Source organism: Tiliqua scincoides, chromosome 9 (genome assembly GCF_035046505.1).
Source record: "Tiliqua scincoides isolate rTilSci1 chromosome 9, rTilSci1.hap2, whole genome shotgun sequence".
NCBI lineage: Eukaryota > Metazoa > Chordata > Lepidosauria > Squamata > Scincidae > Tiliqua > Tiliqua scincoides.
This window is the reverse complement of record NC_089829.1, coordinates 37,885,443-37,910,811: the sequence shown is the minus strand read 5'-3', so window position 1 is coordinate 37,910,811 and position 25,369 is coordinate 37,885,443. Positions and strand designations below refer to the sequence as shown.

At 46.2% G+C, this 25,369-nt stretch overlaps 1 protein-coding gene and 1 pseudogene across 1 annotated transcript in view; both read right to left on the bottom strand.

Moving 5' to 3' along the window:
- LOC136660660 (polycystin-1-like protein 2) overlaps nucleotides 1–25,369 on the bottom strand; it is a 55,399-nt gene that overhangs the window by 4,290 nt on the left and 25,740 nt on the right. The window contains exons 21-40 of the mRNA XM_066637968.1: nucleotides 25,050–25,176; nucleotides 24,115–24,246; nucleotides 23,037–23,262; nucleotides 22,197–22,390; nucleotides 21,245–21,475; nucleotides 18,311–18,412; nucleotides 16,597–16,775; nucleotides 14,525–14,671; nucleotides 13,760–13,959; nucleotides 12,520–12,749; nucleotides 10,659–10,875; nucleotides 9,232–9,433; nucleotides 8,440–8,671; nucleotides 7,193–7,289; nucleotides 4,712–4,852; nucleotides 4,428–4,613; nucleotides 3,050–3,377; nucleotides 2,286–2,419; nucleotides 1,599–1,726; nucleotides 119–279 (exon numbers count right to left, since the gene is read on the bottom strand). Of these exons, the coding sequence (XP_066494065.1) occupies nucleotides 119–279; nucleotides 1,599–1,726; nucleotides 2,286–2,419; nucleotides 3,050–3,377; nucleotides 4,428–4,613; nucleotides 4,712–4,852; nucleotides 7,193–7,289; nucleotides 8,440–8,671; nucleotides 9,232–9,433; nucleotides 10,659–10,875; nucleotides 12,520–12,749; nucleotides 13,760–13,959; nucleotides 14,525–14,671; nucleotides 16,597–16,775; nucleotides 18,311–18,412; nucleotides 21,245–21,475; nucleotides 22,197–22,390; nucleotides 23,037–23,262; nucleotides 24,115–24,246; nucleotides 25,050–25,176 (3,594 nt within the window). The remainder of the gene's footprint in view (nucleotides 1–118; nucleotides 280–1,598; nucleotides 1,727–2,285; nucleotides 2,420–3,049; nucleotides 3,378–4,427; nucleotides 4,614–4,711; nucleotides 4,853–7,192; nucleotides 7,290–8,439; nucleotides 8,672–9,231; nucleotides 9,434–10,658; nucleotides 10,876–12,519; nucleotides 12,750–13,759; nucleotides 13,960–14,524; nucleotides 14,672–16,596; nucleotides 16,776–18,310; nucleotides 18,413–21,244; nucleotides 21,476–22,196; nucleotides 22,391–23,036; nucleotides 23,263–24,114; nucleotides 24,247–25,049; nucleotides 25,177–25,369) is intronic.
- Nucleotides 8,936–9,055, bottom strand: LOC136660840 (5S ribosomal RNA; annotated as a pseudogene).

Below are 25,369 nucleotides of genomic sequence, written 5' to 3'. Positions count from 1 at the left end.
AATATAGGGGGGGCAGCATCACAGACTTTTGCCCCAGGGTGCATCGAGGGGCAGGTTTGTTATTGATCAACTGCTTTGCACAAAGTTTGGAAATGGCCCGGGTATGGCCTCCTCTTACTCATCCTTATGCTCCTGGTAGTAGGTGATGTCCCGGAAGCCCAGGATGGTCCGTCTCACAAACACCAACAGAGCACTCCAGCTAATAGAGATGATGGTCAGCTCTAGCAGGTTCCACTTGCTGCGGAAGTAGTTCCATTTCAGAGCCCGCATGAGCTTTCCCTGTGGGAAAAAGAAGTTCCTTTTCAAAGTGTGATTACACAGGCCAACACACATTTTGCTTCCTTAAATGTTACACCAATTCCTGTGTATATTTGGGGTGCTGATTCCAAAAATGGCGTCTGTTTTGCCCTATCACATCTAGTTTTGGAGACACGGCATAGCCTCTTTAGTGAATGGTTCAAGCAGCTTCCTCATGAGGAAGCCTACACCATGGCTTCCTCATGAGGAAACTGCTTGAATCATTCACTAATGAGGCTATACTATATCTCCAAAACTAGATGTGATACGGCAAAACAGATGCCATTTTTGGAATCAGTACCCCAAATTGATAACAAACCACCATAAAGTTTAGGAAAAACTTTTCTGACCCTCAATTTTGTAAGCCTGTGTTATCAGAGGAAATGGTAGTTTACATCTTAAGACTTCACTGTCGCTAGGACACCTAGCTAGACCTGAACCTAGCTAGATCTGGAACCTGTTCCTGGCCAAAACACTGTTCCTAGTTTACCTTTTAGAGGGATGCTAAAGTTGTGGTCTTATACACCATTTCCTGAGAGTAAGTTGCACTGAATGTAATCGGACTTTCTTCTGAATAGACATGCACTGTAAATTTGGACTGTAAATTTATTTTACTTTTGTCTGCTGACATAATTTCTTAAATTACTTATGTTCCACCTTTCAATCAAGTAGAGCACATACCCCCATGAGTGACAATAAGCAACCGTAAACATTTAGACTATCTAAAACCAGAGGCCAAGGATAGAGAATGATCACAGCATTACCAGCAAACCCAGCAACAATCCAAGCAGCTAAAGAATAAAGCTGCTAAAGAGCCTGCCTGCCAAAAAAGTGAGAGTGAGGTCACCGAATGGAGGAATGCCAAAGCTTAGGTGCCATAACCAAGAAGGCCGTTTTGTGTGCTCATCCGTTACACTTCCGACAACAGAGGGACACAGGGCAGGATCTCTGGTGTTGACCAGACTACATGGGCCAGTTTGTATGGAAGAGGTTGTTCTTATGTACCCTGGTCCAGATCATTTATGGGTTTTAAAGGTAATACTAGCACTTTGAGTTGGGCTTGAAAACGAATAGGCAACAGATACAATTGATGTAACACAGGAATTATATCACAAGAATTATATCTCCTCTGTTTTTCCCCTTGTTCTCTGCCTTTCCTTCCTTTCTGGTGTAAACCACTTTAAAAAATTTTTGTTTCAAAGTAGCATTTACATACAAAACGAACCGAACCCTCTTCTAGAACCTTGCCAAGCAGCATCAGTGCTGATTTTAGCTTATTTTCTCTTCCTCCAAGAGCCTACCTGCCCCACCATGTAGTAGATGACAAAGAGGAAATAAATGATTTCTCCTGCTACCACAAAGATATGCAATCCATCTGTGTACGGATAAAGCCGGATGCTCTGCAGCTCAGCCCGGGTGAAGAAGGCTCCTGAAAAACAAAAGCAGAGAAGCAAGATGCTGGACAACATGGGCCTTTTGCCTGATCTAGCCAGACTCTCCTTACACTCTTATGAATGCCCTCCTGACTCCGTCACTGGCAGCTTTCTAACATATAGTACATAATGACTCTTTGGCAGAGCATTTGGAGAAGGATCTTGTAGGATCTACAGGGCACTGGTCTTCTGCACATTAAAAGCAGGGTTGTGCATCATCTGTGCTGAACAAGGAAAAATTCTGCACCCAAGCAGCCTAAATTCTGTCTCCAGAAGGCTGAGTTCTGCAAGTCTTATAAGTTATGCAAACAGAGCACAGCGAAAGCCAAGTGCTGTTACTAGCTTCCTATGAGACAGAATATTAGCAGGCACGTCCACGGGACTCCTTTGCGTTTGGCTGTACAACATGTAAGCATTCCGAATCTCCAGATTAGATGGAGTTGACGTGGATTACCATAGCAGTTGGGGGCCATAATTTACCAGGCAACCTTGGCGGGGGACCAAAATTCAGGTCTCTTATTGTGTAAAAACATTAGAGCAGGCACGCGGTCTTACCTAAGGCATTGGTTTCAAACATCAGGCTTACAATGCAGAACAGATTGACATTGGCGTTGTAGACTGTGAACTCCACAAACACGGCTCTTGTAAAAGTGTCTAGCCAGACGTTGTTAAAGAGGTACTGGAGAATTCTGTCACACACACAAACATGCACAAGGAATATGTCACGACTACATTCTGCAATATCATTGTATGTTTCTTATCTCCATGTCCCCCTGCCATCTGTAGCATGCTTAGAGGGCTCTTTCCTGGTTGCAGTGCCACAGCTAAGGACATTGTTCTCACGGTGGTAGGAGGACTAAGGGTCACCCTGTGAGACTGGCAAGTGATTTACAGTAAAACAGACAGAAGGAAGCACTTTTTCACATAGCGCATAATTAATCCTTGGAATTCATTGCCACAAGATGTGGTGATGGCCAGCAGTTTAGATAGCTGTAAAAGGGGATTAGGTAAATTGAAGGATGACAGGCCATGATGATGGCTATATGGAACCTTGCCATCTAACAGAATACTTTCCATATACCTGTTGCAGAGGAGTAACATTGGAAAAGAGTTGTTTCCTGCTTGTAGACTACCCAGAGAAGCAACTAGTGAGTCACTCTGGATGCTGGACTAGATCCAGCAGGGATCTTCTGATGCTCTTCTGAACCCCCACCCAAGGCCCTGCGCTCCTAAGTCTAGTCCTGACCACATTTGTTGCACAATCCTTTTGGCTAATCATACAATTAAACTACCATGAAACCCTAACAGAGAGATGCTACCTGGAGGCATTGTGGGAATCGACGCCCAAGTGCACAACGTATCCGCCACCTCTGTAGACGTCCAGCTTGCCCCAGATGGGGTGTCCTCTCAGTTGGGACTGACTCTGATACTTCCATGCAGAGCTGAGCTCCGAAGAGTTATCCACAGCAGAGCTGTTCCAGTGTTCACCATAGTCTGAAATGTCTTCTGCGTCGAAAGAATAAGAAGCATGGCATTCTCTGACCGTCAGGCGCAGTTTTGGGGCGATGGGGCAGGAGTCCCTCTTCACCCGCACTTGACGAATCCGGGCACTGCCCACCAGCTTAGAATTGCCATCGGTGATAAAGCCTAATTGAGAATGGAGGAGGAAAGCAAAGCAGAATACAGCAGTGTTGGCACAAGTGGTGTATTCTGTGACCATTCCCAGCGCTTTCCCAGTGGTGCTTCTTGCAGACAGTGCTCTCCCTGGATTGCAATACCTCTGGACTGCTTCCAGTATTTCACAAATGGAATAGAGGGACATGCTTGCAGCACCTCCATCTGAGCTATGGAAACCACTCTGAGCAATGGAAAAGTGGGATAAAAAACTTTTAGAGAAATAAACATTTCTGTAACAAGGTTCTCTCCCTTCTCCCACATTATTACAGCAATGCAGGAATTACAGCAAAGCATAATAATGGGGAAGGCCTCCAGCAGAGGAATAAGGCAGTAGGCTTCAAATTGTCCAGAGCTGGGACACACCTTAACTCCCAGCCTGCTACATGAGACCCCCTCCCCCTTTAAGATCCCAGAGGGTGAAGAACTGGCTGAGTGAGTGGTTCAAGCTGACCTGTTAAATCATATTGTGACAGCCATAAAGAATCTTGTGTGGCCAGAACATTAGTTCCAGCCAGTGGCATAGCTAGAGGGGTGCGAAGCACTAAGTTTTGCAGGGAGCCTCCCCGTGGCGTGCAAGTGGTTCCTCCCCTTGGAGCCAGGTTTTGCACCCTCCGCCTGGAATGACTCCAAATTGGTGGGGGGGGGATACTTGCACGCTGTGGTGAGGCTCCCTGCAAAAGTTAATACTTTGCACCCCCTCTAGCTACACCACTGGTTCCAGCTGAACAGAGTTGAACTTACTTCTGAGTAAATATGGCACTCTAATATGCTTTTATAATTATTAGGAATATTTTTAATCCATTGTTAAAAATTAGCTATTAATTTTAAATCTATTGGAATGCACTCTTGAGAGTTTGAGACCAAGCATGGGTGATAGTTCAATGAAGTATCATAAGTTTCAAAGTATGGATAAGTAGCAAGAAAAGGAAATACACGAATGAAGACTAAGGCTAAGGAACTCCTGCACTTGGAACTGTAGCAGTCCACCACTGGCCATGCCACAACATAATCTCTTTTTACCTTGATACGGGCCATATAAGTTGCTGATTAAGGTGGTGTTAGCCCATTTGAAGAAATCCTGATAACTGAAGATGTCTTGGAATCCACTGGTGAAGCTGCTCTCAATGTGCTTGTTCAGGTAATAGGAGTTTGGATCCCGCTGTCCATAGGCCACCAACAGCAACATCCATAAGAAACCCAAATAGGCTGAAAAAAAGACAGGGAAGGTAGGTTTCTAACTCAAAATCAAACCTTGTTTTAACCATCTCTCCCCCACTGTTCTCAGAATACAAGCAGAAAAGTACCCAATATTTCTCTAATCAGATCAAACGCCTTCTGCTCTTTGATGCGGTTATTCTTCATTTTCTCAATGTCGGAGGCTGGGGGAGGCTGGTAGATGTTGCTTCCGCTATCCCGTCGGGCTCCAAAAAGAGGATTTGAGTCACCTGCCGGCAAGAGCAGGAGAAGGCAATTTTGTTAAGGGCTGGAATATGATCATCTTGAAAAGACAACAGGGGAAGGAGAAGGGGAAAGGAGGATTTGGAGTGTTTGGCTCAGATATAACCTCTGCTAACTGGGTAAGGGGCACTTTTTCAAGTGGGTGCTCTTCTTTCCTTTAGCAGGGGGAGAGTAACCGGCCCACCTCACCCCTGCAGTGTCTTTTCTAGTAGCTGCCTGCTGGTGTTGCATCTTTTTAAACTGTGAGCCCTTTTGGAACAGGGAGCCATTAGTTATTTGATTTTTCTCTGTAAACCGCTTTGTGAACTTTTAGTTGAAAAGCGGTATATAAATACTGTTAATAATATACCACAATCAGTGGAGATTAAAGCAGTAACACAGAGATCATAATATTATATTATCATTATCATTAGCTATAATAATATCAACAACAACAACATTGTTTCCATTCTGTCCCCAAAAGCATTTCCCTCCTTACCCATCATGGCCCTCCTTACCCGTGCGATCCGATGCATGTCTGATCAGTTGTAAGCTCCATAGCAAACCCCCAAAGGCTGCAATCCTATACACACTTACTGGGAAGCAAGTCCCATCAAACACAGTTGGATTTTCTTCTAAGTAGACACACATTAGATTATGCTGTAAATTCCTAAAAGGACTTATTGTTTGTTCCCAGGTCCAACTCAAGGTCCTGTTCCATACTTCCAAAGCCCTCTATAACCTCAACCTTCCTTAACTCTCCATTCTCAGACCATGCTACATTCCTGGGCGTGAACTTCGCCTCTCTGGCTGGCTCCACCACCCTCAGTCAACCAAACATCTCCTGCTCCTTCAAATGGCTTCATCTTCTCTCCCTTGTTGCCTCTTTTTCTGGAACTCCCTCCTGAATCACATCTATGGGACACCCTCTCTCTTCCTTCCTCATATCCAAAGACTTTACCAAGAAGTCTTTGGCACTACCCATTAGCCCCTCTACCTTGCTGCAACTACATATTAAAACTATTGCTGCAATCCTATCCACACTTACCTGGGAGTAAGCCTCATTGGCTATAATGGGACATATAAGAACATAAGAACAGCCCCACTGGATCAGGCCATAGGCCCATCTAGTCCAGCTTCCTGTATCTCACAGCAGCCCATCAAATGCCCCAGGGAGCACACCAGATAACAAGAGACCTTATCCTGGTGACCTCCCTCATCCTGGTGCCCTCCCTACTATGTCTGAGTAGACATGCATAGGATCGGAATTTAAATGTTAAAAAACACACAAACCAACCTCAGGAGATGAGGCCACAGATTCAGAAATGGAGAACAACGGAGTCTTACCTCATAGTACTTGAGCTTGTGGCGAAGGCAAAGGAGAAGGCAGGATCCAACCCCCATCACAACTATGGAAATGGCTAGAACATGTTTTGGCTTAATGTGAATTAAAAATAGATCCTGAGACCAGGGAGCCTGCTTTAGTGGAGCAAGGCAAGGCACTCCTTGCAAGCAGTGATCATGCCACTTTTCAAAAACGACATGGAAGTCTGGCAGGCGTCCAGCTGGCCTTGGAGAGGTGCTAATTTTGTCAGTGCTCCTGCTGCAGTGAGAGGCTGAAGCATAGCAGCACAACAGAACTTCCTAAGTGCATTCTCTGGCGCACAGTAACCCGGAGAGGGCAAGCCTAATATGATTCTGCACTACCTACGTCCCTTGCAATGAGATATCAAGGGGCAGTGTGACTATAGCAACCTTTCCAAGGGTGGTTAAGAACAACCATCCTTGGGGATTCTTTTCTGGCTGCCCCCATCTTTGGGGGTTAAGCAGGTGGCAACTAGACAGAGGATATTTTCTGTGGTGGCACCTCTGACTTCTCCTCACCAAGATACTTGCCTGGTGCTGCCTCTACCATTTTAGACACCAGATCAATCCCATTTTAACTTTCTCAGGCTTTTTATGAAAGTGGAGTTGATTTAAAGATTGCTTTTGAAAAATTCCTTTTATTGCCATCCTAAATGGTTCTATGATGGGTTTTGCATTTTCTTGATTATATTCAGTTTGCAATCAGCAATTTTGTTGTATTTTAAGAGTGTTTTGTGCCTTTAGAAGTTGCTTTAAGATTTAAAAAAATACAATTAAAAGGGAAGTCATACATGTTTTAAATAAATAAACGTACAACACAATCTTGCAGCCCCTCCCCACAAACTGCCAGATCTATACTCCAGATCAAACAGATATCTCTGTTTCTTTTGCAAGGTCTGATGAGTGTCATATTGCATAGGTCAGGGGAAAGGGATTCCCATTAAGGATCATTGTTCTTTGGGTGGCTTTAAGCTGTAAGTTACCTGTGGCAGACAATGGGCCATCAATAGATGTGGTCTCCTCATCTTCTTGCTCCAACTTTTTCAGAACTAAAGCAAAGAAAGCTGCAAATCCCAGAACCTGGAAAACATGCATTGCAAATCCAGAGGCATATTTGACACGCATGAGCATTTTGTGCTTGCTCCATTTTCAGTGACTGCTTTCTGATATCCCATGACCGCTTTTGACTCAGCAGAAGAGAAAATCTCATTTGGATTTTTAAATGGGGGCAAACATGATTGTTTATCAGGGTGGATAATCAGAAAGCATGGACATAAAATGTCTGTTTCACGTTGTCAGAAAGTGGTGTAGAACTGAAACTGATTTGAGTCTGGTTTAATTATCTTGGGGTTCCCCAGAAAGAACTCGAGGACCTATTGTTTTATGAAGACACTGGAAACTTTGTCTTAAAGATCATGAGCCCTACATTGTACTAACAGTTTCCAGGGTTCCTTAGTGGGATTCTTCATGGCTTAACTTATTTGAAACTAGGTTACACTGGCAACATAAACATATCTTAGGTATAACCCTGCCTATGGGCTAAGATGGACCTTTTAAAGTGGTAATTTAAATTAGCAGGGGAAAACAACTGTTCCTATTCATAACATCTTTTCCAGTGATTATTGATGTCATTTTGAGTCATCTGCAACAAAGAATCATCTCTTCATTTATGTTGCCATGTAAATCACTTTGTGATATCTTGTTGAAAAACAGTTTGTGTCTGTTCCAGGCATCCTCTGGGGCCCACTGATGTCTCCTCCTCCTGTTCTGTGGTCTCAGCATGGAGAGGAAGGGAGTTTAATCATCACCCAGGTCCTCTGCTGTCTGATAGTCTCCATGGGCTGGCATTTTCCTGGGTACTAACCATCAGCTGTTATTTCTTCCTTGGTCTGTTGCTCCCAATCCTCAAAAAACATGCTGCTAACTATGTATGCCTCTGAGAGATCTCTCTCTCGTGAGAGGTCACAATCCCTTGCAAGAAAAGGCAGGTGAATTACAGACTTGGAAGGCATCTCTGTTACCTGGGCTTCCATAGCATCCCTTCTGGAAAGGGTCCAATGGACAGAAAACATTTGAAGAATGATCGATGAAGTGTTCATTTTGCTCCCTAGTCCAGAATATCCAATTCTGTTCAAGCACTGAGCATCCATTGACATCCCTTTCCACATACAGATGGAACTCTTGCCATCAAGTCCAACCTAAGTCACGTACATGATGAAAATGAGCCTACCTTCAAGGGCTGTGTGATGAAGAGGCTTTCAAAGAAGGAGATGGCCATGGAGATCAGCCACTTGATGGAGTTATCCTTGCCATAATGCAGGCCATACAACATGGTGAAGAATCCAGACACGCCACTGGTAACGGCAACCAGGAACCAGCCAATGAAGATAAACCACCAGGGCAAGCCTTTGGCCGCTGGCTCTTTCTTGTCATCTCCTGGAAGGCTGGGAGTAGGTGATCCCCTGGGAAACCAAGAAGGTTGGGTAACTAATTACCTTGAATGATGGGGGGGGGAGGAATAATCAATACACCATGTGGAGAATTGACAAACAGAAAGAGCATCTGAAATGGATTGTGTATGGGGTAAGGAGGAGGAAGTTTTGTAGGAATTATTACTTAAATGATTACCGGACTACCAGGACTACAGGTACCCGAGAGGGAGCAGCCAACTTGACTGTCTATATATGAATGGTTGGCAACCTTCAGTCTCGAAAGACTATGGTATAAGTCTACAGCACCTGGTATTCCCAAGCGGTCTCCCATCCAAGTACTAACCAGGCCTGACCCTGCTTAGCTTCTGAGATCAGACAAGATCAGGCATGTGCAAGGTAACAGTTGCTGCTATACTGTATGCATGTATATTTATATAATTTATATGAAATATCAAGTTATTCATGTGCAAATCTAGCAGAGCGATTAATTCATTCATTGAGCAAAGCTCATCTGACAGACAGATCATGTTTGTGCAGTTGGGTGAAGCTCCTCATTCTTTTACCTCTCACTGGCAGACGCTGCTGAACACAACTGGTTCTCCAGGAGATTTTTCATGTGCTGAACCTGCCGCACAGCCTGGGAGTAGCTTTGTGGCTTCTGGAATCTGTGAGGGCCCAGAAGCTCCAGCTCCAACTCCACGTGCTGAAGCTGCCTGTAGAGGCAACGATTGTAGTCTCGGCGCTTCACCGTTTCCCCCGCTCCTTTCTCCGGAGTCCGGGTCCTTGTCTTTTCTCCAGGGAAAGAAGAAAAATATGTTGACTTTGTTTGCTTTCTTTCTCTCCAAACAGCCCAATCCTACCTCAGTTCTCCTGAGCCGATGTGGTGGCACCGGTGTGGCTTCCACTGCCTCTCAGTTGGGCATGTTGGCTGCTGAAGGTCTCCTCGAGGTAAGGGGACATGTCCCTTTAAGCCCCAGCAGCCAGAATAGAACTGGCACATGATCCATTTTGGCAGATCAGGGGGAATAGGTTATAGCAGGTGCTGACACTGTCAATCCTGCCCTCCTCAAAGTCACTTATCTCCCCCTGCCCCACTAAACCCCTCCTGCCCTCCCCTGTTCCTGCACTGGACTTTCCTGCTCTGGCAGGCATCGCACTGTGTACCATCACCAGTGACAAGGCTCTGGCCTTCCTGCCAATGCTCCTAGAAGGCACACTGTTGCAAAGTACTTTATGGCACTTTTGTGACAATGCACACCAGAGAAGCATGGGCTCCACTGGTGCAAGAAGACCATAGGAATGGGCCAAAAATGTCTGACTTTTTTTTTTTAAAAAAAAAAGGTTTCTTATTGGCCAGCCACCGTTCACTACCTCTGCCTCCTGCTCCCCGATCTGAAAAGGAAGCGGTGATCAGAATGGAAGAGGAAGAGTGGAGGAGAGGAGTATAGCTGGCTAGAGTGTCTTCTCTTCTGTTCCCTTTTCCTTTCTGAATCCAGGAAGTGGGATGAGGAAGGGGAGCAGTGGAGATGGGTGGCAGGGTGGCTCATAGCAGTGGCATTGCAGCAGTCTTGTCTAGATGTTACCAAGGCTACAATCTTAGACACACTTACCTGGGAGTAAATTCATCAAACTAAATAGGACCTTTGAGTAGACATGCACAGTACTGCACTGCATGGCTTGTATAACCATGGCTGGGTCCCAATTTCAAGACGGCACAGCTGCTGATTGCAGAGATCAATCTGGAAAAGCCTGCTATTTTATTTTAGTTTATTTTATTTCAACCCTGGCCTTCTTCTTCTATAATACACACTTTTCAGAATGTCCATTTTACTCAACAGAGAGTAGGGAGACGTTAGTCCCACAGGCTGTGCAGAGTTCTGTGTGTTCCACAGAAGACATAGAGATTTGAGAGCACAAATGTGAGGGCTTCGTGCCTCTCTCTGCCCTTGGCAGCTGCTATCACCTTCATTTACCGGAAATTCCTCCCATAACCGAAATTGCCAGCTTGTAAACTTACCTTGTAAATCCACCAAGCCGAGGGAGATGATAATTGGGTCGTTTTTCTTCTTGCTCTCATCGTAAAATTCTTGTCCGAGCCGATTCTGCTGGCAGATGATGTCTTCAACTAAGGCCAAAAGCTTGTTAATGTCTGTTGATTTTCCAAAATCGGTTTCTGAGGGAGGCAGTGGAGGCTTCAGGGTTTTGAACAGCGAGTTGGCAATTCGTCTGATATCCTGAATGCAATCAAAATACAGGAACAGTGGGGGGGGGGGGGTTTAGACACGATGAAATGATGTGAACCATCTGCGTGAGTTCCACACAGAGAACAGACAACACTTTCCCATCTTCACTGAGGGCACTGAGAGTCTAAGGGCCCAATCCTAAACAGGGCCAGCACCTATGCTGAGCTCTAGTGCCAGTGCTGAGTGTTGCAAATGTGTCATAAGGAGTCAGCACAGGCGCAGTGCCAGTTGGCATTGAGCCCAGTGCTGGCCAGATGCCACCCAGAGTTAGGTAAGAGCTCCAGGCGGTGGTGAGGGCCTAAAGGCATGGGGGAGATGTTCCGGGGTGGGGGGAAGGTGGGGCAGGGGAAGGAACCGGGGCAGGAGAGGGGTGGGATCCTGACTTCCCAACACGGACTCTCTCAAGTCTCCAACAGCAAAAATAAGTGATGTAGACTTGAGAAGTCCCATTGAGGGGCTTGGGGTTTTCCCTGGGAGGAAGAGGACAAAAGTCCCCTTCCCCCGAGGAGATCATTTGCAGTCTCAGCAGTGCTGCTGGATGCAGCAGTAGCCTTTTGGCCACCACTGCACCTAGCAGAGCCCTCAGCATTAGGACTGGGCTTTAAATGCCTAAGAAAGCTCTGTGTCTCCCCAAAATGACATGAGCAATTTTATGGTACAGCAAAGCAAAAATGGTGGAAGAAGTTGGGTGCTGGAACATAAAAGCGTTAGAAAAGTTCTGCAGGCCAGGGACCCAACTAGTCAAGCGTCCTGTTTCCTTCATTGGCCCATCAGCTGCCAAGGTCCATGGCGGAGTGCAGGGGGTACATCGTACCTGGACCCAGGGTCAAAAAGGGGGCATGGAAGCCAAAGGAGGGGAGCTGGAAATTTCCTAGAATCAGAAAATGTTTGTGTATGTTGTATGAAGACCGGCATTCACATTTTGTGTACATCTACATAGTTTTATATATCATAATTTGTAGAAATTATGATCCAATGATTGTATGAAATTATGATCCACTGGAGGAGGGAAGGGGCCCAAAAGAAACTAAGTACCTCCTTATTCAGATGCCCTGCCAGCTGCCTCTGGGAAGCCCAAGAGCAGGAGGAAAAGACATTCCTCTCTTCCACCACTGTGCCTCTGCAACTGGACTTCAGAAGCAGATTGCTCCTGAACGTAGAGATAGCGCATGGCCATCATGACTAGTAGCCAGGGATAGACCTATCCTCTGTGACTGTGTCCCAGACCCATTAAAAACCATCCAAGCTCATGGATGCCCTAAAGCAGTTCTTACGCATTTAGCACCGGGACCCACTTTTTAGAATTAGAATCTGTCAGGACACACTGGAAGTGATGCCATGATTAGAAGTGACATCATCAAGCAGAAAATTTTTTAACAATCCTAGGCTGCAATCCTACCCAACTTAACCAGGAGTAAGTCCCATTTACTATTATTGTTAAAAGTATACACATATTAGCCTGTTCAAAGTACAGGTCTGTAACATTTCCCCAAATGCAGTCACATACCAGGATAGCATCAAGTCTAATAGATTAAAAATAAAATATTGAAATGAATGGGCACCCACCTGAAATTGGTTAGGGGATCTTGACCCACAGTTTGAGAAACACTGCCCTGAAGCATTCACAAGACTAACCTTGATCACAGCCTCGGGGGTGAGTGATATGCTCTGGGTTGCAGGATGGGGAGGGGTGGGCAAGCTGGGGGAGATTCGGCCGCTCTTCCCCAATTTCTTCTCTTTGGTCTCTTTGTTAGGCCGAAGTCGGATATTCCTGAAGATCTGCACGATGAGCAGGTTGATGGGGAACATGAGCAGGGAGCTCTCAAAGCCAATCATCACCTCCTGCCACGTGAACTCGATCTTCCCTGGTACAGACAGGAAGAGAAGAGTGTTAATTTGGAAATGTAAGAAGCCTGATAAAGCCAAGACCTTTGGCTGAGAAGCTCAGCCACTTATTCCAGGTGCAGGGTGGAGCAATTTAAGAACAAGGATAGCATGTTTCCAGCATTCAAAACACCTGACAGTTATTATCTCAGAAAGCAAAGTGATCACCCCAGGAGATCACATACATAGGCCAGCCAGCAACCCAGCAAAAATGGGGTCATGACCCACTGGTGGATCCAGGACCCACAGTTTGGGAACAGCTACTTTAGGCCATTGACTTTTGCAAGGGATGCCTGAGAGATAGTAGGTAGCTCATATTACACTAAGGCTAAATTTACCTGGGAGTTTGTCCTAGTGAACATCATGACAAATTCCTGTGCTTCAAAATTTATCACTACACCACTGGTGCCAGTCTTTGTTTTCCCCTCATCTAAGATCATTGCTGCAGCCATTTTGCTACACCTCTCCTTGTTTTTTAAACCTCTCCTGATTTTACATAGGAAAAATAACGTAAATGCACCAAATGACACCTTAAGCACAGGGTTGGCCCAAGAATGCTGACACCGCAGGCAACATGCCAAATGCTGCCCTTCTTTCCTGATGATGTGCCAGCTTCTGTTCTTCTTATTCTCCAGTGTTCTCACTCAGCCCTCTCCTCCCCTCCACATTTTCTCTTCCTTTCTATCCCCCTCTTTATTTTCCAGTCCGAGGAGCAGTGGAGTCAAGTAGGCAAACAGAGATGAGGCTCCCCTCACCAACCTGCTTCCTGAGGCATCTGCCTCTGTGGCCTCACAGATGGGCTGGCCATGCTTATTCCTTAGCTCCAGGCTCATATTAAGCCCTTCCTGAAAGAAGTGTAACCACCAGCCCCAAAGCACACAGAACCCATTAAACACAAAGTCCTTTTTCAACAGTATCCTTGCTCAGCTGTCCCCCTTAGCTTCCAGGGTCCCTGCTACCCAACTCAGCAGTCAACCTGCCATGTCACTACCTAAATCCATTTTCTGATCAGCTGGGTCCTTGGGCACCCCCCAGAACATGATGCTGGTAAGCATGGTGCACAGAAGCAGCGAGAAGCAGCAGGAGACCCTCTGGGCTCGGGTAAAGGTGCTACGTGGAGAGCGGCTGAAAATGGAGTACCAGATGTGGCTGTCCTGGAAACCTTTGGAGGTCTTTAGAAAGAACAGGTTGCTGGAGGGAAGAAAGTAAGACATCAGGCCGGAGCGTGGGCAGCACGTATCAATTCCACATTAGGCAGTGGCAGGAATAGGAGTCATTGCCAATACACCAGGAATCTTCTAAGGAAGGGATGGGCAGGATTTGGATTTGGGGGGACTACTCACCTGGAGAGTAGACTGGGGGCATGGGTGGCACCAGAGGTTGACCAGGTTGGACATTGGCAGGGGGTTCAGACACCAGTGAGGTCCCACCTGGCCACGCCCAGGAGCCCCATTAGGCAGGAACAGAACAATGTACTTTGCTAAGCAAGAGAGCACCTGTCTACCTCGCTCACTTTTGAGGCTGGTGAGTAAGGTAAGAAGGGGGCATGGCTAAAGAATGGGAGTGCATCCATTTTGGCCCCTTTTGCATTTCTCAGAATCATGGGGGGAAACCATCACTTGCCAGTTGGCATTCTGGGTGACCTGCTTTCCTCCAGTTCAGCTTGACCTGCTAAACCAGTTGTTAATACATGGGTGGGTGTGTTATGTCAGACAGACAGGCAGGCAGGCAGACCTCTGTAGGTAGTTTAACTCACCTGAACTGCTTCATGTCTTGTTCAGTGGCTACAGGGAACATTTTATCCAAGACACAATCGCCAACATCAATGGCCAGCCAAGAGTTACAGAGGAAGTACCATTTTTGATTGGTGGCCACGTCATGGACCAGGACACGGTTCACATACCTGTGAAAGAAGCAGATATGACAACTGTGATTGGGAGCATCTTTTTATGTTTTTCCCCCAAATCTGAGCTGTACACCACACCCTGTACAGCTGTAAAGTTTACACACTGTACACTGTGTGGTCCTGAGATGCTTGGAAGAAAAAAACAGGAGGCTATTTCTGAGAGAAGTTATGCCAATGATCAGTGGAAAAGAATATTAAGAATTCATTTACGTATTTATCTAACATATTTATATATTTATAGGGCAGGAGGTCTGGCTCAGTTGGTAGAGCTGCCGCCTTGTATGCCTGAAGATCTGAGGCTGCCAGTTCGAAACAAACGGAAGTACCCGAGAGGCGAAGGGCCAGAGAGAGGCCAGACTGGGAAGGAATCCAGCTGGAATGAGGGGTTCTATGAAAGACTAGAACTATTCAATTGTAAAAATCCCTACGGGGGTTTAGAACAGCCTGCCTATGCAAACCGCCTTGGATTAAAGTCTGAGGAGAAATCTGACGACCAAAGAAAGGCGGTATATAAATACCTGTATAAATAAATAATAAAAATAAATAAAATACCCCGCCTTTCCCTCTGTAATCCAGACACCCAGGATGGCTTTCAATGTCTGTTGTACTCAATAGGATAAACAAACAGCAATCAATACAGAATAAAAAGCCAGAGGCAATTTCGAGCAGCATTAACAATAAAAGCATTTAACATCCCTACCAAAACAGCAGCCAACAGAGCAAATGAAAGATATAAAAAGCACAAAGGAAAGAAAACCAAAGTCAACAGACCTCAGATGGGAAGGCGGAAGCAAAAAGGACAGTTTTCAGCCCCCACTGGAAGGTGAGGAGGGAGGGCATCGTTCTTAATTCAAGCAGGAGAGAATTCCACAGCAATGGTGCCACCAGACAGGCCTGCCTGTACTAATCTGGCTTCAGCCAGTCAGCACTCATAGAAACATCTCCTCAGATGGCCTCAGGATGAGCTGGTTCATGTGGAAGAAGGAGGCTCCACAGATACCCTAGCCCCTCGCTGTACAGGGCTTCACAAGGCCAAATCCAGCACCTTGAACTGCGCCCAGAAATGAACCATCAACCAGGGTAGCTCCAGGAGCAAGGGTTAGATAGAGTCAAACTATCAAGTCTCTGAGACCATACAGGTTGCCGCATTCTGCACAAATTGCAGTGCTGACCCATGAGTGCTACGGGCCACGTCTTCAACAGGTGGATCGACCTCAGAAATAGGGCATGGCCCAGTTTCTGGGAGCCTCAGCAGGGCTGCTGCCACCATTATTGGTTGGTTGGATGGTTTTGGAGCCTCAGATCTGCACAGCAGCCAGGACTAGGAGTCCTAGACGAGACAAATCCCTCTGGAGATTTTGCCTTTGGAGGGGTTGCATTGCCAAGTCCCCAGTCTTCAGTGGGTCCCTCGGCCTCCCACCCACCTGATTGCTCTCCCAAGCTGCGGCCGTTTTGCTCTCTGCCTTGCTTTGCCTCCCCTTGCCCTGCCTCTGCCTTTTACAACTGGGTGCCCGCCACTGACGTTACTTTCTGTCCCTCCTCACCTTCTGATTGGCCAGTAAAGGACAGAAGAAGCAGAATGGCACATGAGCAATGCATGTTGATTGGCTGCCATTAGGCAGGTATGGAAGGGAACTAAAGCGGCTCAGTCACCCACCCCTTTGTCCACTGCGCTCTTGCAAGTGGGTCCCATCTTGTCAAATTGGGATGTGAGTTGAGTCCTAGCTCTTGAGAAGCTAAAGACCACTGCTGTAAGTAATGGCCCTGAAGCAGAGGATGATGGGAAGGTAATTGAATAATGTTTTTCATATATAACTAGGAAATCCCTTCCTGGAAAGTTCAGGAGAGTGGAAGACAAACATTTTGTAAATGGAGGTGAAGGATTCTGTCTTTCCCATGCCATCTCTTTGCCCCTTGCCTACCAGGATGGGCTGTCTCCAGAGTTATCATGCCACAGTCTGATGCTCTGCAGTTCCCCAAGAGGGAAGAGCGTACAGAGCAAGAAGACATCCACTCCGCCGCGCTCAAAGACCGGCATGTCGGGGTCCATCAGGTGGTGCGGCTCACTCTCTCCTTCCTGGCCGTACAAGGTGAGGGTCACCTGGAATAGCAAGAATGCAACAGTCAGCTCCATTCTGACATGGGACGTGGGTGTGCATTCTGATGCTCCACGCTGCCAAATCCTCAATGGTTTCATTCATTCTCAGTTTCCACAATTGCAGCAAATGGATTCGTGAGCAGAACAAATGTGGGCATCTGAACTCACTCAGCGCTCTTGCCCCTTGACTCATCTGCACCTCTGCCCCTTGACTCATCTGTTCTTCTAAGCTAATGTCCGACTGTTCTCTGACTGAGATTTACAGCGGCCGTTTTCTCAATGAGGTGACTCATCATGGGAGCAGGTTTATGTATTAATTGGATTTATAACCCACCCTAGCCAAGGACTAGGGGAAGATAAAACAACACAAATTACTTGACCCTGCCCCTTCTATTCCCATACCCAGTGGCATAGCTAGAGGGGGTGCAAAGCACTAAGTTTTGCAGGGAGCCTCACTGCAATGTGAAAGCGACTCCTCCTCCCCTTTGGAGACAGGCATATGTTTTACTCCACTGCCTGGACTGATTCCGAAGGGGGGGAGGGGCCGCTTGCACACCGCAGTGAGGCTCCAGCAAAACTTAGTGCTTTGCACCCCCCTCTAGCTGTGCCTGCCACTGCCCATACCCCAAAAGCCCAAAGCTTCCTTGAACAAAATGTCTGATTTTTCTGGAAGATGAACAAGCTTGGAATTTGGGGGTGAAAACTTCAAATCCGAGGAGCCACCAGTAAGCATCTCTCTCAGTGTGCCTTGGTGTTCATCAAGTGTCTTTGATATAAGGAAATGTTCCCAACAATCTTAAAGGTCGTGGTGGATCATGGCCAGTGGTGGCTTTCCATTTTGACCTGATGGTCAGCCTGTGTGTTGTGGTAGGCCAACTCTATGCCCCTCCCCTTTTGAGAACAGATGCAACATTGTTCTAAGGATTAAATCATGAGGATGCAGGTGAAGTTCTCTGCATACTCAGGAAGGGCAAGGCTGACCCAAGACCTCCAGCTGCCTGAGTGGCCCCCCCTTACCCAATGCTGCCCCTCTTGCTCTATGATGTGCTGGCCTTTGCTCCTCCTGCTCTTCAATGTTCTAGTTCAGCACTCCCCTTCCCTCCCGTCCTTTCCACATGTCCTCTTCCCCTCTGTTCCCCTCTTCCTTTTCCTATCAAGGGAGTAGAAGGAGAAAGATGGGTACCCCCACCGATCTGCTGCTTGAGGTGACTGCTTCACTTGGCCTCATGGATGATTGGCCCTGGAAAGAGCTATGCACAAATGTGTGTTGGTATTATTTTTCTTGCCTAGTTCCCTTCCTGTTTTCTTCTTTCTCCCGGGGTCCCTAGGGATGAGGAAAAAACAAAAAACAGGCAAGGGACTACAGCTGTAAGAGTCCTACTCTCTTCTTGCAAATCTGAGCTAAAGAAAGCATTATAAAGATGCTGTTAAGTCTCCAGGACTCTCATATTTAAAAAAATATATATCAAGCATGTGCCGCTGCCCTGGAACTTGGGGAATTGTGGAGTCTGCCACAATACCCAGGACACCACTGGTACCTTAGAGGTTGTAGCTGCTCCTCGGCGGTGCCCAGTAAAAATAGTCACCAGATAGCAGTACTGAGCAAAAGGGTCATTGTCCTCCAACACAGTTATCTTCACCTAGAAGGAAATACAGCAGTATCAGGAAGAACAGAGGACTATTGAATGGAAAGAAAGATACAGGAGGTATAAGGCAGCAGGGTGAGGGGGAAGCCCATTACTCAGCCAGTATCTGATGATTTAACAGAATATGCAAGGTTTCCCATTAATACATTATTATTATTATTATTATTATTATTATTATTATTATTATTATTATTATTATTATTATTATTATTATTATTATTAAACAGTATTTATATACCGCTTTTCAATGAAAAGTTCACAAAGCGGTTTACAGAGAAAATCAAACAAACAACTAATGGCTCCCTGCCCCAAAAAGGCTCACAATCCAAAAAGATGCAAAAGAACACCAGCAGGCAGCCACTAGAAAAGACACTGCTGGGGTGAGGAGGGCCAGTTACTCTCCCCCTGCTAAAAAAAGGAGCACCCACTTGAAAAAGTGCCTCTTACCCAATTAGCAGGGGTAAATACATAACACTTCTTCAATCAGAAAAGGAGCTTGTAGCCTGCACCTGATACTTCCTGGTTGTTAGTCCAGACCAGACCTTGAAATGGCTTCTGTCCTTTTAGCAGTTGCACAGAAAGGAGAACATCGCCAGATGTGACAACACTGGTGGCATGTTACTCTTAAAAGTATTGGAGTCGATTCATGTAGTGAAACTTTATGCTCCGGGAGCCAGCTCATGCCTCTGCCATTCCTGCTCCTGCTCTCTGAATTAAAAAAGAAAAAGGGAGTGGAGCAGAAGAGGAAGTGTGGAGGAGGAAACAGTGGTGGGTCAGAGCTTCAGAGGTGCTCTAGCCCACCACTCTCCTCTCCTCCGCACTTCTCCTCTGTTCCCCTCCTTCTTTCTAATTCAGGGAGGAAGAAGAGCGTGGGCAGAAAGAAGTAGGTGCCCTCCATGTCCATTTGAGCACCCCAGTCAGGGCCCGCTTTAAGCCATTTGGACCAAATACTCCCAATTGGGTCCCGCGCCGTAAGGGGACCCCGTACTATGGTAATCTACTCTAGTATGCAATTTTTTAACATTCAAATGGGCTTAGATCCATTTGGTCCATTAACTCACATGCTCTTTTTAAGCACACATTTTTATTTCTTTCCTTTCCACCATGGAGATATGAAGTCTATAATAAATTTCATTTATATCTCTAAGATTCTACAGACCTAGATTGTGAAACTGGGGCCCTACAAAAGAATGTTTCCATTTAGGCCTCGCAGCTCCCAAGGCCAGCCATGACTCCAGTAGACCTCATGGATCTCATGAGCATCCTATATCTCTTACCTGGCCCATATACCTTGCCTTTTAAACATTTTGTGATCATACCACTACCAAACTGAACTGGCTGAAAAGTATACGAAACCCAACATGGCCTCTTTCGCTTTGCCTTCAGTAGTTCTGAAGTTCAGCTACTGAAAAGTTTCAATCCATCACAGGTATCTCCAAATAAGAGACAACAAAGGTCTCTAAGGTACCTCTAATGCAGGGGTGCCCAAACCCCAGCCCGGGGGCCACTTGCAGCCCTTGGGGGCTGTCAATCTGGCCCACGGGGAGCTCCCAGTCTTTAATGAGCCTCTGGCCCTCCAGAGACTTGCTGGAGCCCATGCTGGCCCAACGCAACTGCTCTCAGCATGAGGACGACTGTTCGACCTCTCACCTGAGCTGTGGGATGAGGGCTCCCTCCACTACTTGCTGTTTCATATCTGTGATGCAGCAGTGGCAGCGAAGAAAAGGATGGCCTTGCTTTGTGCAAGGCCTTTTATAGGCCTTGAACTACTGCGAGACCTTCATTCATTCATATAAGTTCCATCTTTAATACATTCATTTATGTAAATTTATTCAAATTTGAAATGTAAATTAATTCTTTTTTTTCCCCTGGCCCCCAACACAGTGTCAGAGAGATGATGTGGCCCTCCTGCCAAAAACTTTGGACACCCCTGCTCTAATGTACCACTGAATCAGATTTACATCTGTGTTCCTGAATGGTGAACATGAAATGTGGTGCAGTGCCACCTTGTGGGCACTGTCTGCATCTAAAGATGCGGAGACAGAGAGCCGGAGACTTGCTTATGGTGTCCCCAGGTTAATGCTTCTGAGCAGCGGCATAGCTAAAGGGATGTAAAGCACTAAGTTTTTCAGGGACCCTCACCGTGTCATGCAAGCAGCTCCTCCCCTTTAGGTTGGAGCCTGGGCTAGCCAGCTGGGAGACCCCAGAGCTGATAACCACTAAGGCAGACATCTGCTGAATTCAAGACTGATTCTTTCCATGCCAAAGTCTTTGCACCTCCTGAGTCTGTACATCAGTCAGTGGCCTCACTAGAAGGGTGCGGGCGTGTAGGCTACTCTGGGTGATTGGTATTTTTGAATAATACAAGTGTTATACATTATTCAATGCATAATTTCAAGCAGAATGCAATGAAACAAACCACGTTGAAATATCTCGATTCTATCAAAAGTTATAGTAAAAAAACCCACGGGGATGGGGTGATGGTACATCATCATCCCCACCACCTGGGGCATTGCCCCATCACTGCATGGGAGGAAGTTCATCATGGGGGTGGCGTACTGGTCTCCTGCACCAGAAGATGTAAACCCTAGTGACACCACTGACACCAGTGGCAGCAATGAGCCAGGAGAGGCATGATGGAGCAGACAAGGAGCACATGATTCCAGGCCAGAGGTCTGTCCCTTTAAGGCTCTTCACTCCCTAGTCAAAGAGGCAGAACTAGCTGTCTCCTTTACAGGACAAGACTGAGACTTTCCAAATGCAAAGCCTGTGCGCCACCACTCCCCTATGGGCCCTCTCCCAGCATCTGTTCAGCGAATGACTTACTTTGGCATCATCTTGGATGTCTTTTCTTCTGGCCCAGATCAGAACCAGCAGGTACAGGAGGAAGATGCAGCCCACCGTCGTCACTACCACAGGGTTGTCCACGAATGTGGCAAATAACTCCACTGTTTTGCTGACATCGATGGTGTTGGGCATCACAAAAAAGGAGCTCCCAAAGAATGTCAGGTGGTTACAAAGACACTGAATGCTGCTGGGAGTTGTTTTGGGGCCCACCTGCAAACCAAAGAACAGGTGTCTTTAGGGTCTTCTTCCCTAAGAAGTGTTGATATTTTTGCATTCTTACAGAGCAGGAGTGGCCAAACTTGCTTAATGAAACAACCACATACAGTGATGCCTCACAAGACGAACGCCTCGCGCAACGAAAAACTCGCAAGACGAAAGCGTTTTGTGATTTTTTGGGTGACTCGCAAGACGAATTTTTCTATGGCCGTGCTTCACAAGATGAATTTTTTTGCATTTCTTTTTTGTTTTGGTTTGTTTTAAATCGCGCTTTGCAAGACGAAAATTTCGCAATACGAAACGACTCACGGAACGAATTAATTTCGTCTTGTGAGGCACCACTGTATAATAAACTTCAGGTATTTGAGAGCCACAAGAGAGATGTTTGAGAGCTGCAATATTTAAGAATCATTAAATTCTTAAATATATTTACTCACCATGAACATTAAATGTGCATTTTAACCCAGTGGACTCTCAGTTTATAACTGGCAAATAATTATAAAGTTTGAAACATTTTAATTAGCCTTTTGTATTAATTGTGATGTAAAAAGGAGCTCAGCCAGCATATTTTCTAGAGCTGCACATTATATGTCAAAGAACCCCATGTGGTTTGCAAAGCCGTGGTTGGTCACCCCTATTACAGAGGGATGCATTGCACAATATAATGCAACCTCAGCACCCCAACAACACTGTACTTTGGTTTCTCTCTACTCACATGGCATCCGTAGTTATTCCAGTTTCCTTGGTGCTCATCCCAATATACACACTGGGACACAAAGCAGGTGACAGACACATTCATGCCGTTAGCAGAAATGGGATCCAGTTCTGTTTCTGATCTCACTATAAAATAGTAAGTCCCTTCTCCAAAAATGAGGTCTTCTGGGTGAAGGATCCAGGAATACACCACTTCTGGAATGGATAAGTCTTAGTTAAGAGCTATGGAAGGCATGAAGCCATGTATAGAAGCAGTATGTGGAACAGGGCAGTGGTTCCCAAACGTTTTCAACTGGTGGCTCCCTTGACCTACTGGGCCATTGGCTGTGGCTCCCCATTAGGGCTACGATTCTATACATTTTATAGGGTGGTGGGTTTTTCTGCAGCTCCCCTGGCTTGTTTTCATGGCTCCCTGGGGAGCCTTGGCTCAGTCTGGGAACCATTGGAGTACGGCATCAACTGGCCAAAACAATAGCTTACCAGTTAACCTGACTTGCCAGTTCAGGCAGTATGATATAGGTCTGTTCAAACTTATGTCCATTCAGAACAATCTGGGGAGTTCCTGGGTCCCAGTCAATCAGGTTTACCCATTGTGGTGCCTGTGTGTGTATCAGGGATTCCAAGTATGGAGGGTGGGCACTACCACAAAATGGCTGACAAGTGAGGCAGGGTAAAGCACAGAATGGCTACTGAGGAGGCAGGGCATACATCTTCCACCCACCCTCCATACCTTCTATTCACATATGGACTTCTATGGGTAAATATGAGTCCAGACATTGGAGGCCCAGCAGTAGGGTCTTCAATCAACTTTCAACAAAGCCTCCACGTTAGTTATTTCTACCTCTAGTCTTTCTGTCGTGAGGAAGGTGCGCTGCCAAATCATAGTCAGTCTCATTGGGAGGAGAGCCATATCCCAAATAGAGCATCAGTGGGACATCTTGGTCTAACTCCAGGTGGATCACTAGGGATGCATTGGCAGTGGTCACATTGACTTGGAGAGCACTAGCATTCCCCAGGTTCAACACGGTGCTGTCATCTTGGACCGCTGAACTCCTTGGCAGCATTATCTGCATTGAAAATAAACAATTCAGCTCTGGAAAGGAAGCCAAGCCCTGAAATCCTTTAGAATAAGCATCCCTCACCAAACTGGGGACTCTGCTAAAAATATGAATATAAGGGCGCAGTCCTAACCAACTTTCCAGCTCTGACCCAGCCACAATGCAGCCCCAAGGTAAGGGGACAAATATGCCCTTACCTTGAGGAAGCCCCCTTGACTACCTCCCCACTGCAGTGCACACCACATTGGCACAGCTAAGTCAGCACTGGAAAGTTGGTCAGGACTGTGCCCTAAGTATCGTTGATTACATCTCAATTCTGCCTTTCACAATATAATTCAAGATGGAATACATGGGGGTTCTCTATTGACTCCCCATTCAGGCACTCAGCAAAACCAAACCTGCTTAGCGTGAGCAAGGTTACATTCACACATACCTTCAGACCATGCCCTGAGACTTTTATGGACATGCTCCACGCGGGGAGGGACATGGCTTTAACCTCACCACTACACACAACAGTGACTAAGGGATAATCTATTCAGAAAGAGAATGTGGTCTAGTCCTAGTGCCAAGCCCACCCAAGACACTCCAACCCGAATCCATCCCCTGCATGTCACTTTGGCACACAAAAGGCCGCTCCCAGTTATCCAACAGCATGCCAGCCTCTGCTGCTCCTCCATCTCTTCCCATTCCCTGGATCTGGAGAAAGAAGAGGGGAGTGGAGTGGAAGAGGAAGTGTGGGGGAGAGGAGAGTGGTGGCCTAGAGTGTCAGAGATACTCTAGCCTACCACTCTTCAATTCTCCACACATCTTTTCTGCTCTGTTTCCTTCTTCCTTTCCTTTCCTTTCCACAGGGAAAATTACCTCAATGTCTTCTGTAAGATTGCTAATTGGAATGACCAACCCATCCAGGCTGGTGAGGGTGAGGCCTCCCACAGTTCCATGGATATCAAAGCTGTCCCTTGAAGAAAAGGGATTCACAGAGAAGCTCACCATCTAAAAGGAGGAATAAGGTAGTAAAAAAAAAAAAGGTATCTTCTCAAACTTGCACTCTTCATGCACTCAAAATCCCCGGTCCCAAGCACAAAGATCCTATTCCATCAGAAATTAATTGGGAATCAAACAGCTACATCATTTCCAGTGGTCTTGCCTGGCCCCTCCTCTCCTTCACACTTCCTCTCTGGAGAGGGGTATCCTGTTTGCCTCAACTGTTACTGCTTCTTTCACTACTTGGGGTTTGAAAAGGAAGAGGCTCCTTTTGCAGTTTGCGGAGAGGTTTGTGGAGGCAAACAGGATACCCCTCTCCATGCAAATCCTGATCTAATCCTGAGCATTTTGTGTATAGGGAACCATTTGAGGATTGCTTTTATTATGGAAACAGCTTTACGAACTACATTTTTTGTTGTTGTTGAAAAGCAGTACAGAAATATTATTATTATGAAAAACACGCCCAGTGCCCCAGATGTTGGTTGCCAAATTTGACCAGTTGAATTCTGAGTCCTTCCCGAAGACCTGGATATTGTTATTAATAAGTCCTTTTTCTTTTATTTCTCTTTACTCAGCATTTTCTTCACTTTTATCTCCAACTATACTGGCCCACTTGTTCGCCTACAACTTTTTCCTCTTCCCCCCCACCTCTAGGGGCTATGATAGGAAAGGGAGGGAGGTGGATTAGATGAGCCATCTACATCTTTATTTGCTAGGCAATCGCTGTTATTAAAACCAATAAAAACTTGATAAGAAAAGAAGAAAATGAATCCCCAGAGCCGGCCAAATCACTGTCGACACAGCACACTTGCCCTGATGTCCACTGTCTCGTCGCTGTCTCCTAAGATGCTGAGAGAAGAGGTGGAAGGCAGAGTGAAACTGGCAGAGCTGGGGTTGGAGATGCTGAAGGATGCGCTGTCCACATTGTCCGTCTGTAACCTTTCCAGAGAATGACCAGAAAAAAGGATCGTGAGCACAGAGAACAGATGGAAACAGGGCTCAGGGTGCACCAGCTGCAACAGACTGCAGTATTCAAGGGGCTACACAACACAAACCGCGAACCTCCTCACTGCTTTGTGACCAGTCATTTATGGCATCCCAGAAGAGTTGATTCCAGGGCCAGCTCAAGCTC